The sequence below is a fragment of the Fulmarus glacialis genome, unplaced genomic scaffold, assembly GCF_000690835.1.
Source record: "Fulmarus glacialis isolate BGI_N327 unplaced genomic scaffold, ASM69083v1 scaffold17392, whole genome shotgun sequence".
NCBI classification, from domain to species: domain Eukaryota; kingdom Metazoa; phylum Chordata; class Aves; order Procellariiformes; family Procellariidae; genus Fulmarus; species Fulmarus glacialis.
The window spans coordinates 63,179-76,294 of record NW_009198876.1 but is presented as its reverse complement, the minus strand read 5'-3'; the positions used below and the strand labels follow the sequence as shown (position 1 = coordinate 76,294).

The window sequence follows — 13,116 nt, the reverse complement described above, 5'->3', positions numbered from 1 at the left end:
GCGTCTCCTGGCACCCCGACTGCCGGTGCTGGGCTGGATGTTCAAAGGGAAGGTCCCCTCTACACATTATGCAACCGATGCTACGTGGGGTAAGTGGGTCGCACTGATCACACAACGGGCCCGAATAGGAAACCCCAGTCGCCCAGGAATCTTGGAGGTGATCACGAACAGGCCAGAAGGCAAAGATTTCGGAATATTGCCAGAGGAGGAGGTGATGAGTGCTGAAGAGGCCCCATGTTGGGTGCCAAAAAGGGCTGTTGTGGTTTAACCCCAGCCGGCAAGTAAGACCACACGGCTGCTCGCTCACTCCCCCCCAGTGGGATGGGGGAGAGGTCGGAAGTGTAAAAGTGAGACAACTCGTGAGTTGAGATGAAGACAGTTTAATAGGAAAAGCAAAAGCCACGCACGCAAGCAAAACAAAAGAAGGAATTCGTTCCCTACTTCCCATCAGCAGGCAGGTGTTCAGCCATCTCCAGGAAAGCAGGGCTCCGTCACATGTGACGGTTACTTGGGAAGACAAATGTAATCATTCCAAACGTGCCCTGCTTCCTTCTTCTTTATATGCTGAGCATGATGCCATACGGTATGGAATACCCCTTTGGTCAGTTGGGGTCAGCTGTCCCAGCCATGTCCCCTCCCAACGCCTTGTGCCCCCCCAGCCTCCTCGCTGGAGAAGCAGAAAAGGCCTTGGCTGTGTGTAAGCACTGCTCAGCGGTAACTAAAACATCCCTGTGTTATCAACACTGTTTTCAGCACAAATCCAAAACGTAACCCCATACTAGCTACTGTGAAGAAAATTAACTCTATCCCAGCCAAAACCAGCACACCCATCCAGTTTTGCAAACTCGTTTTTCACACATTTATTATATTCCCAAGTTTTCTGAGTTTTCTCCAGCATTCCTTGAATCATGGTTAATATCCTCTAACCCCCACAAAAGCTCGTTACCTCATCATTAAGCCTGCTGATCTGCTGTTTGGTCTCTTCTGCTTTGATAACAAGCACAGCAGCACCAATTTCAGCCTCTGAAAATAATTCAAATGCTTGTAAATGAGAGAAGTATAATAACTTGGAAACAGCAATGCTATTCTTGCACTAATCCAACGCTTTAAATTTAAATCTAGTTTGCACTTGGATCGAATGAAAATAAAATCTTCTGTTTAATATTCAGTGTATAATGTGTAAGAAAAGTGCGACAAATAAAGTTCATACTGCTGTCTTTAGTCTGAACCTGAAAGGACTGAAAATGACAACCCTGGTGCCAACCGTGTGACACGTCAACTGTTTTTAAAAGTCAGAGATACAATTAAGCTTCTATTATTACTTTTCTGTTTGGCTTCAAAAGGAACAAAAAGTGTCCTAATAGCCTCTATGCAAAAGGTACATAGCTATGTGAGGACTGTTTACTCGTAAAAGAGGGGATGTTGGAAACAGTCTGAGCTGCACTAGTTGAGTCACTTCAGCATTAGTCCACTGGTCTCCCCCTCTGTCTCTTTCTTTTTTTTTTTTTTTTTTTTTTTTTCCTATGTTGACGTGCTCTATTCCTCTGTGATGCTATTTTACCAACCTTTTCAGGCTGTGGGTCATTTAAGGCTTCTAAAACCTCTTGCTATTCAAGGTTTTCACTCTCTTACTTCTAAAAATCTAGGTACTTCCGTACTCTTCCACTTCCGTAAATATCTTTAACAAAAATTCAGAGCGAAGTTTGCATATGGCTCTTTATGATTTTTTTTTTTTTTTTTTTTAATTTGGTATTAGAATGTTTTTATGTTGAATTTTGTCCTTGTGTTTAGTACCTTCCATGCCCAAAGGTTTGGGAGCATGAGGCTCCTGGCTGATCCTGCAATACTGCTGGTAAAATATAGTGCATGAAAATACAGTACTCCTTGCAAGCTGTTTCATCATGACTGACTGTTAGCAGGAAAACAACAAATGGCCTTTGGGGACCCTGTTGTATTCTTCTACAGTTACAATTCTGGTACTCAAATGGTACTGGAGGTAGAGATATATGTTAAATCCATTTATGCCACTTCTGAGAATCGAAGAAACAAAGGGGGAACAAAAAGCAGTTATGAAAACTGTTTTCTCTAAAGAGTGATTTTCCCAGGCAAAACTCACCTCCAATTGTAGGAGATAACCTGGACTCCTGCCTGAGCTGATCAGAACTGAAGTCAAAGGTTTGGCTTTCCTCATTATGGTTTCCATCTTCAATCCCATCAACAATTCTGTTGAGAAAAATCGGAGTGATGGAGCAGTTTCATAAACATCACACTCATAATTATGTTGTCAAAATTACTCCTAAAGGGCACATTTTTAAGCAATGGTAAATTTTGCACAACATTAAGTTTAGAGAAAAGTAAAACCTATTATATTGGCATAACTTCTTGTGAGTCACTGAAGATTAAACCTGCTGTTAGAGGAAGGAATGTGAGGCCAAGCATAATTAATTGAAGTTTCAAAATTTTCATGACTCCTGCAATGTATTCTGGGTCCTAACAAAACCTGTACTGCATATAGTTTGCTTTTCATATCTGAAGTAATCTGTTGCCATTCTTTCTTCTACACAAACAAAAGATGCTTCACTATGCTCTTGTGAAGTTTAAATCTCCCTGCACATAACAGTCAGGCTCTTATATTAGGCTAACTTAGGCAGAGCCTAAGTCTGAACATAATATATTTATGAAAGCATCTCTGTAAACCACAGTCAAAAGTGTTCTTGCCATGCAAATAGCTATTCTCAAATTTGGTTGAATTAGCTCAGGCAGAGCAATCTTGTTTGCAAATTGGGTATAGGAAGATGTGTAGACCAGCCTGCAATGTCCCAGTTACATTAGTATTGGTATTGGATCTAACTACTAGAAAAGGCATTTTTGTCAGTTATTTCTACTCATGCATTGCAGTTGACCTCCAATTTGCAATGTCAAGAAATCCAAAGAAAAAAAAATGAAGCATTTTATACAATAATCAAGTGCTGCATACAAAGAATAGACACTGGTATCAGATGGGAGGAATCAATACACATTATTAAAAATATATAATTATGAATATTTTTTTTCTCATTTATAATAAATTGTGCTATAAAGAGAACTGTTTTAAAGTCAATGAAAGTGACTCAGAAAGCTGCCAATTGACAGACGTGGAGCATCAATTGCTTGTTTTGTCCAGGCACCAGATTCAGAATTCGTCTTACAGTAGGCAGATGAGTTAAATACTAATCTGGAAAGGCTAAAGCAGACAGTTCTTGGCTTCTCAATCAACGATGATAACTTTGTGATGATGGAAATCAGACTTTACATCTAATAAGGAGATTCTCAAGCAAACCTCTTGACTGGAAATGTTTGGAGAGAGGAAGAACAGACAACACAGATATCTATGATGTATTTGGCTTGAAAGACCCAGGTAACTTAGAGCTCTGTGCACATACCATATATTCTTGTCCTTCTTGGCTCTTCATGTGGGTTTAGGGCTCTGTGTCATGTCTGAGTGGTCATGATGCCAGCTGGATGTTATTAGACTTCACTCTAATCTTAACCAGCTTCTGGAGGAGATGAGACTCAAATGTGGTGCTTCAGCTGCTCTGGCCTATGCTGTTATCTGAAGCTGAAAACCTGAATGATTACTTTGTTTGAAATTTGCTATAAAACCTATTTAATGTCATCTGGTCTCACTGCTTCAAAAAGCAAATTTTAAACACCAATATCCCTTTTGTAGAGATTTCTAATTATATAAAATGCTAACATTTTAACTGCCTTTTAAGCACACAGGGGAAAACCTACTCGGACGTGACTTGGAATTTATAGACGCTATATTCTTTAAAGTGTTTAAAGATTCAGACTAAAAAGAAACCATATTAGCAAAAATAGCTAGTTCTGGAGAGCCAAAAGACAGGCTTCTATGTGGGAAATACATAATGGGCAAGATGCTTATTCATATGCAAGGAACTGGCTGTGAAGCAACATAATCTGGCGAGTTGAAAACATGAGGGGACAAAAATAATTGGTAAGTCTCACCCCTTTCTGAATTAGCTATTGTACAGCTCTGAATTTTCTTCTGAAGACAGACACCTCCACTCCTAGAAGCCAAAAGGTCAGAAGAGATTAACATGTGACCTCTTTTATCCAGCTGATCAGGGCCAGAGTACACTCGTCCATGTGGGTCTGAGGAGATTCAAATGCATAAATGCCACCTCCCTTTATTATCACTTACACTTTCTTCCTTTTGATGCTCTTCTACTTCATAGGTAGTACCCAAAAAGTGATTGGGAAGACTGTGACTGTATCCTAGAAGTTAGGATGCTGGCTTCTATTCATTACAGCAAGAACTTTTTAAGTATTTTACCCAGTCTCTGTGCTTTATTGCATTCACTGTGGTGTACAAGGAAAGAACCTGAAGCACCGGTGAAGAGTTCTGGTTGGCCTGCTCTAGGGAACATCCACAGCAGAATAAGTTTCTTAAGCAGACAAAGTATATTCTTTTGACAAAGTAAGGTTATACACCTCACAACTGCACTGATTGGACATTTGAATCAGAGTCTTGCTGTCCAACAGCAAACAAAAGCGAGGATCTTAATTAAGGTCTTATTTTCTCTTTAATACTTACTAAGAAACATTTAAGGCTCTTTTTAAAGTGGTTTTGGCTTGTCAGTTTAAATGTTCTGATAATATGAACTCATTTTGGGAAATAATATAAAGTGTTTTGGCTGGAAAAGAAAGCCTGAAAAACACATACATCTTGGGCCAGTTCTCCAGGCTATTAAAGGATTATTCTGCAGTTATAAAATTATGAATGGAAATAGGAAATAATAATATATGTAACAATACTTGTTTCACATTTGCTCTTGCAGCCTTGTGTGCCAATGTCTGGCTGCATATGTTCAGAACAATAATGAACAAGATTACATTTCAGCAGAAAATATGAAAGGTAGCTTTTCCCTGAATTACCACTTCTTATGCAAATGATAATGACCTTTATTCATAGCTGACCTGAACCAAATTCATATGAGATCTATGAAAGTAATGAGAAAATATCCGCTATGCATTTCAATTTTGCTAGTGTAGAACCTGGTTTTCCACACATTTTTTTCCCCTATATCAACAAAACTAAAATCAGTTTGTATCCTGCCCCTATTTGAAATGTAGCTGTAATGATCATCTACACGATGAGAGGGAAAGATTTCTATATGTCCGTGTCCTTTTTATGATTGCATCCTTAGGGACAGGTGCCTTGACAGAGCTAAACAAATATTGGTCAAGCTGTGGCTATTTCATGTTTGCAATGGCAAGTTGCTGAAACTACCACTCTGCCTCGAGTGAATAAAGGAAGTTCTCAAATGTGTAAGATACTTCAAATTATAGAAACCAAAACTTGAACTGGAAGATCAACTGCTGCAGCTCCTCATATATGAAAAAGTGATTGTGATTTCTGTAAAGAACTGATCCCAAAATTTTTGATTAATAGTTAATTATTATGTTGCAGCAATTTAGAAATAAGATACATAAATCACCTTACAAGAAATGTACAAATAAAAATTAAAATATTTTAAATTATACACTAATAATACCACAGTAAACTATTATATGACTCTTGTTTATGTTAAAAGTCACAGCAAAACAGATTTTCTCAACTCCATATTTACTCTCTACATAACTTGCATTATCAGGTTTCTCTTCTCTAATGTAAGAAACCTCTAAATATTTTCTAAAATTGTAGGCAATTCCATTATAGTTCTATACTCCAGTAATTTTTGTATTTGCACAACTATCCTGTATTATCACCTCCTTGCTTTCCAAATTGCTATCTCTCTGATGGACTCGGAATGTTTCACAGTGCTATTGTGGGAATGCATATTATTAGAGATGGACAAAATGATATCATAAAGCCAGACTATTCAAATAGTCATTTTTGTAATTGCTCAATACTTTCCCTTTTTGCTGGTAGAAATACTTAATTTCTCAATAATGTCCTGAAGTCATAACAGTTCTGCATAGTGTGTAACAGTTCCTCCAATACGAGAACTTTTCCTTCTCTGTGGGATGAACAAAAGTATCAACTATTAAAAAAAAAAAGAAATATTTTATAGAGTTACAATCATGATATTTTTAATAGGAGTTACATGATAGAGAAGAAAATAACCACTCATAACTATTACCTTGGGCTCAGGTCAGGTGGACCACTGGTGGTCAATGCCGAAAGATGTAACTTAAGGTTTTTCTCCTTCCTTCTGGAGTAGTAATGGAGCTCCGTTTCATGTTTGGTTCTTGAGGGGTTTGAACTGCAAGCACGGATGGGTGAATGAAAGGGCACCGTTCCTGAGGCTAATTGCTTCAAGTTTCTCCCTAGGTGGCTTTTATTGCTTCCAGCCTTCCTCTGCTGAGAACAATTTGTGCTTCTTGTATGGATTGGTGAAAGGGTGCTGCTCTCTTCTTCTCCCTCCTCATCCTCATCTTCATCTTCCACAATTGAAGGGAGTCTCCTCTTTATATTTCCGTTTCCCTTGAGCTCTGTCTAAAATAGCAGACAATACATACTACTGTAAAATTCAGAGCCTGATGTTGCAGAAACACAATTTCTTCTGGTGTTCATACTGGAACAAACCCAGATCTAGCACAGCTTTCATTTCTCATTAAAGATGGCTCTTTTGGAACTCCTCCATAGCGTCCCTCTTCAACTATATTATATGTGCATACATGAGAAAAATACAAATTAAAAAAGGTCACTAGCAACATAGCCAGTGAACTCACTGCAATATTTTGTTACCGAGAAAGATTACTTGACTAGTTCTTGCAAGCCACATGCCATATGTACACTTGAATAGATTAATCTTGCTTTACTGAGGCAGTATTTCTTTTGAATGTTACACACTCAGACTCCTGGTGGAGCAAGGGAAAGAACTGAGGCTGGTAATTCATATAATACCACATTTTCATATGGAACCAGTTCAGCTCAAGCCCGAATGTCCTCTGTATCCTTCTTAGTTGTTGTAACTGAAACCACTGCTGGGATAGTAGGCAGATTTTTCAGTTTATGCAAAGTCCCGTTAATGCATCAGTGGTATTACAGTGTCAACTTCAGAACTGAGTCAATGAAAAGCAGAGCTACATCTGGTTTTAAAAAAAACACAATTTGAATGCTCAATGTTGGAACCAAGGCAATTTAGAGGCAACATAGACCTGGGTTCTGTACTTTATGTACTAATTAAAACACAGTGTAAGAGAGCAATGTATTGTTTGTTATTGTTTCATGGTGACAAAATACACTGGTTAAGAGCGCTGAGACATGCCAAGATAGAGCTCATGTCAGGATCAGGCCCTAACTCAAAAATAGTTCCATTTATTCCCATGGTACAACTTACTGTATTTATTGGTAGTAGGTGAATGGACTAAGGCAGAATCAGGTTCCAGGTCAAATTAACAAACTCCACACATCTCAGTGAAGAGTACAGCCAAATGCAACTTCATGATTTCAGAAAAGGTTGCTATTCATTTTTTTTCAGGCTAGTCCTCTTAATCAAGCTTGATTAAGGCACTGTTAACTTTAGATAGAAAAGCTCAGATGAGCTTGTATAGTCAAATTTCCCATATTCAGGCCAAGTAAGATTGGCTGGGTGAAAATGCAGATTTGGGGAATTTATCCAAGTGTTCTAAGCCCCTATTAGTATCTGTCTAAATGTTTTGCAACATGGGTTTAATTTTGCTGTGTGCTACAGTACACTTCGATTGAGTCAATGTTTTTCTCTTAGCATACAGTGACAGATTTAGTGAACTAGGTCCTTTCCATCTGAGATGTATGAAAAGGTAAGAATTTAAAACAGTGGCAAAAGACCTGTCTATATAAAATGTAATAACCTTGTCATCAACCGTAATAGTCATCTGAAGGCTGTCATAATGATCAAATTGTACAGGACCTGGCACAGCCTATACTCTATAGAGAATAAGCGATACCCATATTGAAAACTGTGGCTTAGGTAACCATGTATTTAAAATGCAGGTGCTGTAGTAGGATATCCAAATCCAGCACCTGGAAGAAAAGATCATAGGCTGCTACTCATAAAATGGACAGTGGCAGAACTATCTGCAGAATGCTATTTAAAGTCTCATTCTGAAACCACGGAAGTCAGCTGGAGTTTTTTCAGCTTTGCTGTGGCCATAACTCTATGCGTGTTTCAAAGTCAAGCTTGGCATATTTAAAATGTGACTAACATACCTGAGATAGCGTAGACTTGTTTGATAATTTTGATATTACCTGAAAAAACAAAACAAAAAAGTAGCAAATATATGCATCTGCACAGTATTGGCTTCCAAGAGCATACAAACATTTAAACCAAAACATTTATATTGATACAATAAAAAAAATCTCATGATAAAACAGCTGTATTAAATTAAATGCTGACTATTAAATTAAATAGCACTGAAATAAGGACACTCCCTGGAAACAGATGCTGTGAGAAAAACCAAAAAGAATTGTTTTCTTTTTATTAAAAAGATAGTTCCTGCAAAAATAACATTTTACTTTAATAAAAATTTGGGTTAAGGCTCCAAATCTGTGAATGAATGTTGATGGGTGAATGTATGCCTGGTGGGTTTCAGTGCTGGTTTGATGGAATCCCATGCAGGAACATGCTCTGCTTTGGCCCTACCTCTTTGTAGTTTTAGCTCCTGTGCCAGCCTAGTCCTTACATGTAGATGATCTAACTAACTGTAGCATCTTTAGGGAATTTTCAAAGGCAGTGATGGGACTGAAGCAAGTAGGACCAATATAATCCTGAGGGAGATACGTGCCTAACAGCTATTCAAGGCCGTGACATTTTCCCTTCTTGGATTAAACAGAAAGCAAAACAAAAGAAAAGAAGAAAAAATCATGCAAGTTTAATGTGTAACTACTTCTAATAAAATCCACTGGAACTGCTGAATAATATTTGTTATGAACATTCTGTTGTTTATTTGAATGTCTACACCTTGACCACAGGCAATTTTCTGACAGCCTACATGCTGTATTTATATGAAAATTTTAGTCTTCCAGGTAGAATTTTCAGAAGTGATTTTCAGCTTTCCTAAACCTACATATCAAGATAAAAAGTGCTTAGCACCCATCAATTTAAAATATGTAGCATCAGTTTATTTTTCTCCAAACTGAGGTAGAAGAAGTTAAGCCTTTCTGGAAGTCATTTGGACTTCCCAGTTTGTTTGATAAAAGTCTTCAGAACTCCTAAATACACAAATTTTAGGCACAGATTTGGAAAAAATAATTGTGGTTGGGTTTTTTTTTTCCTTTTTTTTTTCTTCTTCACAAGTCTTTCAGGTTAACCTGAAAACTGTTTTGTAATTGCTCATAAAGTGAGAGTACTAGTAGTGGTATAACATACAAATACACATTATTTAAATTTGTGTAAGCAGAAATTCTACTCCACAACAGCCAAGCCATTAGGAGGCGTATCAGTAAATTTAGAATAACACTCTAATAACTGCCAAACAGAACAACTGCAATAATTAGGCTGTGTGAATAAAATAACTGCTGTGTTCTTCCTGAGTTAGATACAGTACTAGATGATGTTAGTAGAGGACGAGATCTCAGATACTGAAATCTCCCAACTCGCACTGTAATCTATGCCAATTGAAGAAACACCATCTCCTTCAAGATTCAGGAGAACAAGAAACTGGAAATATACTAAAATATTAAAGTCAGAATTAGGAATAATAGAATAGAATAATAGAATAATTGAGTCAGAATGGCTCACTTTGCACATATGTTTAAGAAGATTAATTTACAATAGTGCCCAGGGCATCAGTTTGTTTGGCTTCTAGGCACAGGTGCAGTATGAACATTAAAGATCTTAGAACGTATGAGTTTGCCTGCTGAAGGCTTTAGAAGTGACTTGTCATTTGTAGTTTGTAATGTGGGTAAGGATTTCTCCTCGCTTTTTTTCCTCACTGCAGAGGAAATGGGGGTAGTGGCAGCATTCTTTTGCCTTATGACCTTACCAACAGCAAGGTAAAGGGATTTTTTGAAGGCAGGTTGTTTTTTGCAGGGAGGGGAAGGAGAGTCTTTGGAAGGAAGGGTAGCTGAAAAGAAGGATAGATATGAAGAGGGAGCAGGTGATGTGGGAAACTACTTATCAGACTTTCTTCTTTCATTTCCCCAAACTGACCCCCTTTAACCCACCAGGGACGGTTTCAGTCTGGATAAATTGATACTTTTAGATAAACTCTAGACCTATAAACTATTTTTTCCGTAGCACAGAAATCACAGTAAAGAGTGTTGTAATTGCTTCTCTATTAATACACTGCAGCCATGTTTATTGCTTGTAACTTTGAACACCGTACCTTGCACACATAAAACAGGGGCCTGGACTTTATGGCATGGTAGTTGAAAGTTGGTAAAAGAAACTATAATTAATCTGTGACCAGAGAGAATTCTCAAGCGTTTGGCTTTTAAACCTCCTCCAGCAACTCCCTTCTTCTCTCCCTGCAAAAATACCATTCTCAAAGAGAAAAAGGAAAGATCAACACAAGAACAAGGACAAAGCCGGTCAAAGAACAGTAAATTTAAAGACCTCACCATGCACATAGCTTTATCTTTGTAAAAATGTATTATTAGAATAAATAATTATGAGGTGCTGTCCTAGTTTCTGATCTGCTAAAACCTTTTATTTAGGGCAACACACTGATGTAGCCTTCTATAAAATGCTTTTTTTCTCATGAAAAAAAGAAAAGAGGATGAAAATAGCTCACATTTTAGTCTTTTAAAATGAAGTACAACTCTTAAAGGATAAAGGCTGCTGAAAGAAAAACACGGTATTTTCCCTGCTATGTATTAGGAAAAAAAAAAAAAACAAAAAAAGACTGATGTTAGCATGAGTTGTGTGAAATACTGTCAAAGGGTCTAATTCAATTTTTAATTTCAGCCCTGGTGTCTCTTTATGTCTTGTGAAATCAGCTATTAAATTTAATTTCACAAGATAAAACAATACTAGATCATATACCAAAAGCAGACTCATATAAAATTCTTCCATGTATGTAATCTCAAATCTATAACCTTGTAATTGTTTAATATATTAATATATAGAACTTAAAAATGTAGTAATCTTTATCATTGCTTATTATAAGCACAAAAAGAACATTTCCCCATCTAAAAATACTGGTGGTTTGCTGTTGAAAGCCAGTGATCTGAAGATTTTTCCCGGGTGAAGATACAGTAGTCTTTAATAGATGAATCTCTACCAGGAACTGCGGCCAAACCAGGTAATTAGCTGTACAATAATTCAAGATTAAGTCCAGTTATAAAACCCTAAGAAGAGAAATATAGAGATGCAGCTAAATTTGGGATTAATACATTAAATGTCCGGCTAAATAAATTTACATTTTTGGGCTCAGAAGAATGTTATCAGCTTTTACTGGCCTGATTCCTGTTGCCTTCATGAGAAGTAGGAACAAAAATAGAAAACAAAATTTCACTGATTTGCTTGTAACTCTTTGGTCCTAAAATATATGAATAATTCTTTGTATCTGAGGAGTCAAAAGGATAAAATACACTTTCAGGAAAAGATTTGAAATCAAACTAGAATTTTAATGTTCTTAGTCAGCATTTGGAAACAGGAAAAACACATTTAGGAACATTGGCAGTGTGGGGGAAAAAAAACAAGAACGCATGCCGTATGTTCTATTCTTTGCAAATTTACTGTATGGTAATGGAAAAGATACAAATACATAACAAGGGATTATTGTACCGCTGAAAAGCTTAATGCCTCACATGTGTTCAGGCCTCAGTTTTCCGTAATCAGGAAATTTTTCAATGAAATATCACAAATCCTTTAAATCACAAAGGAGTCAATCACTTGCAAAGAGTTTCTCAGGTTAGATATAATTGTTTTATGTCTACATTTACTAAGCAATTTACCCCTTCTTTTTCTTTTTTTTTTTTCTTTTGAAGACTTTCTATAGTTCATTGGCTTGTTCCTATATTTTCTTAGGTTTATTCTTATCTCTTTTCCTTACTTAATGGAGATATAAAGAAAATGTGTTTTGTGGAAGTAGATGCTTTCAGCATTCTCTGATTCTACTTACAGTGTAGACTATATTGAATTAGCAGCAAAAGTTGAACAGCAGACCTGTCACCAGTATTTTATCCTAGGTGACCAATAACTGTGAACTGCCATGAGCTCTGCAATTTTTTTTTAAGTCATTATCCCACATCATTCCTATCTTTTGAATAAATTATTGTAGCCTGTGAAGTTAGGACAAGTGTTTAATAACTGGCTGGTTGTGGGTAGCTTTGGATAAGTTTTTTGTGAATTAATACTTCATTGGATTCAAATTTCTCACATGAGCTTTTATATTTAGTATTAAAAGCTTATTTTTCATGTATTTCTTTAAAACCTGGATGTTAAGTTCACTGCATTCATTAGCAAAAATTTTTAATTATACTTTGATTGTTTTATTAACAATACAGGATCTATGGCATTTCATGTTAAAAAGATAAATCATGTCACAGAAGCTCTCACTAACCTCTCTGTCACTTGCTCCAAATCAAGAATCAAATAAATGATAAATATGGCTGGTATAATTTGCCATTTTTACTTCTATATTCTTACTTTCCTCTTCTCCACTCCAAAATAGGAGAAAAAAATAGTGTCCCAAATTGCTCTGAACATATATGTTTCATAGCAAACCTGTGCCAATAAAAATAAAAAAAAAAATTAAGGAATTGACTGTCAATAAGGTCAGAAGAAGACAAAAGGATCAATTGTTAAAATAGGCAATAGACCTGGCACTGATTGTACATTGCTCTGGCAGGTTGCGTTTTTGGAAAAGCTTGCAGGTTACTGTAGACAAAAGATATACTTCTTAATATTCCTACAGTTTGATTACAGTCATGTAATTATGTAATATTAATAGAAATTACCATGAATGCTAACAACTTGCAAAGCAATAAAACTCAAAATTCTTCCCCTTACTGACAATACTTAGGTATATTCTTAACTTCATGCAACTCTGAGATTTCACACAGGCTTGTAAATATTTGTAGGACTGGCCTTGTGGATTGATATCCAATTAGACTCCTCAACTCAAGGATGTTTATGCTGTGGAAGAGTTACTTTTATGTTTATATTGTTAGCTTTATCT

At 36.6% G+C, this 13,116-nt stretch overlaps 1 protein-coding gene across 1 annotated transcript in view; it reads right to left on the bottom strand.

The window, feature by feature from the left end:
• Window positions 1-13,116, bottom strand: part of KCNH8 (potassium voltage-gated channel, subfamily H (eag-related), member 8) — a gene marked incomplete at its 5' end in the record, with an annotated part of 78,249 nt that overhangs the window by 12,866 nt on the left and 52,267 nt on the right. The window contains 4 exons of the mRNA XM_009573066.1: window positions 947-1,023; window positions 2,117-2,223; window positions 6,147-6,502; window positions 8,201-8,239. Of these exons, the coding sequence (XP_009571361.1) occupies window positions 947-1,023; window positions 2,117-2,223; window positions 6,147-6,502; window positions 8,201-8,239 (579 nt within the window). The remainder of the gene's footprint in view (window positions 1-946; window positions 1,024-2,116; window positions 2,224-6,146; window positions 6,503-8,200; window positions 8,240-13,116) is intronic.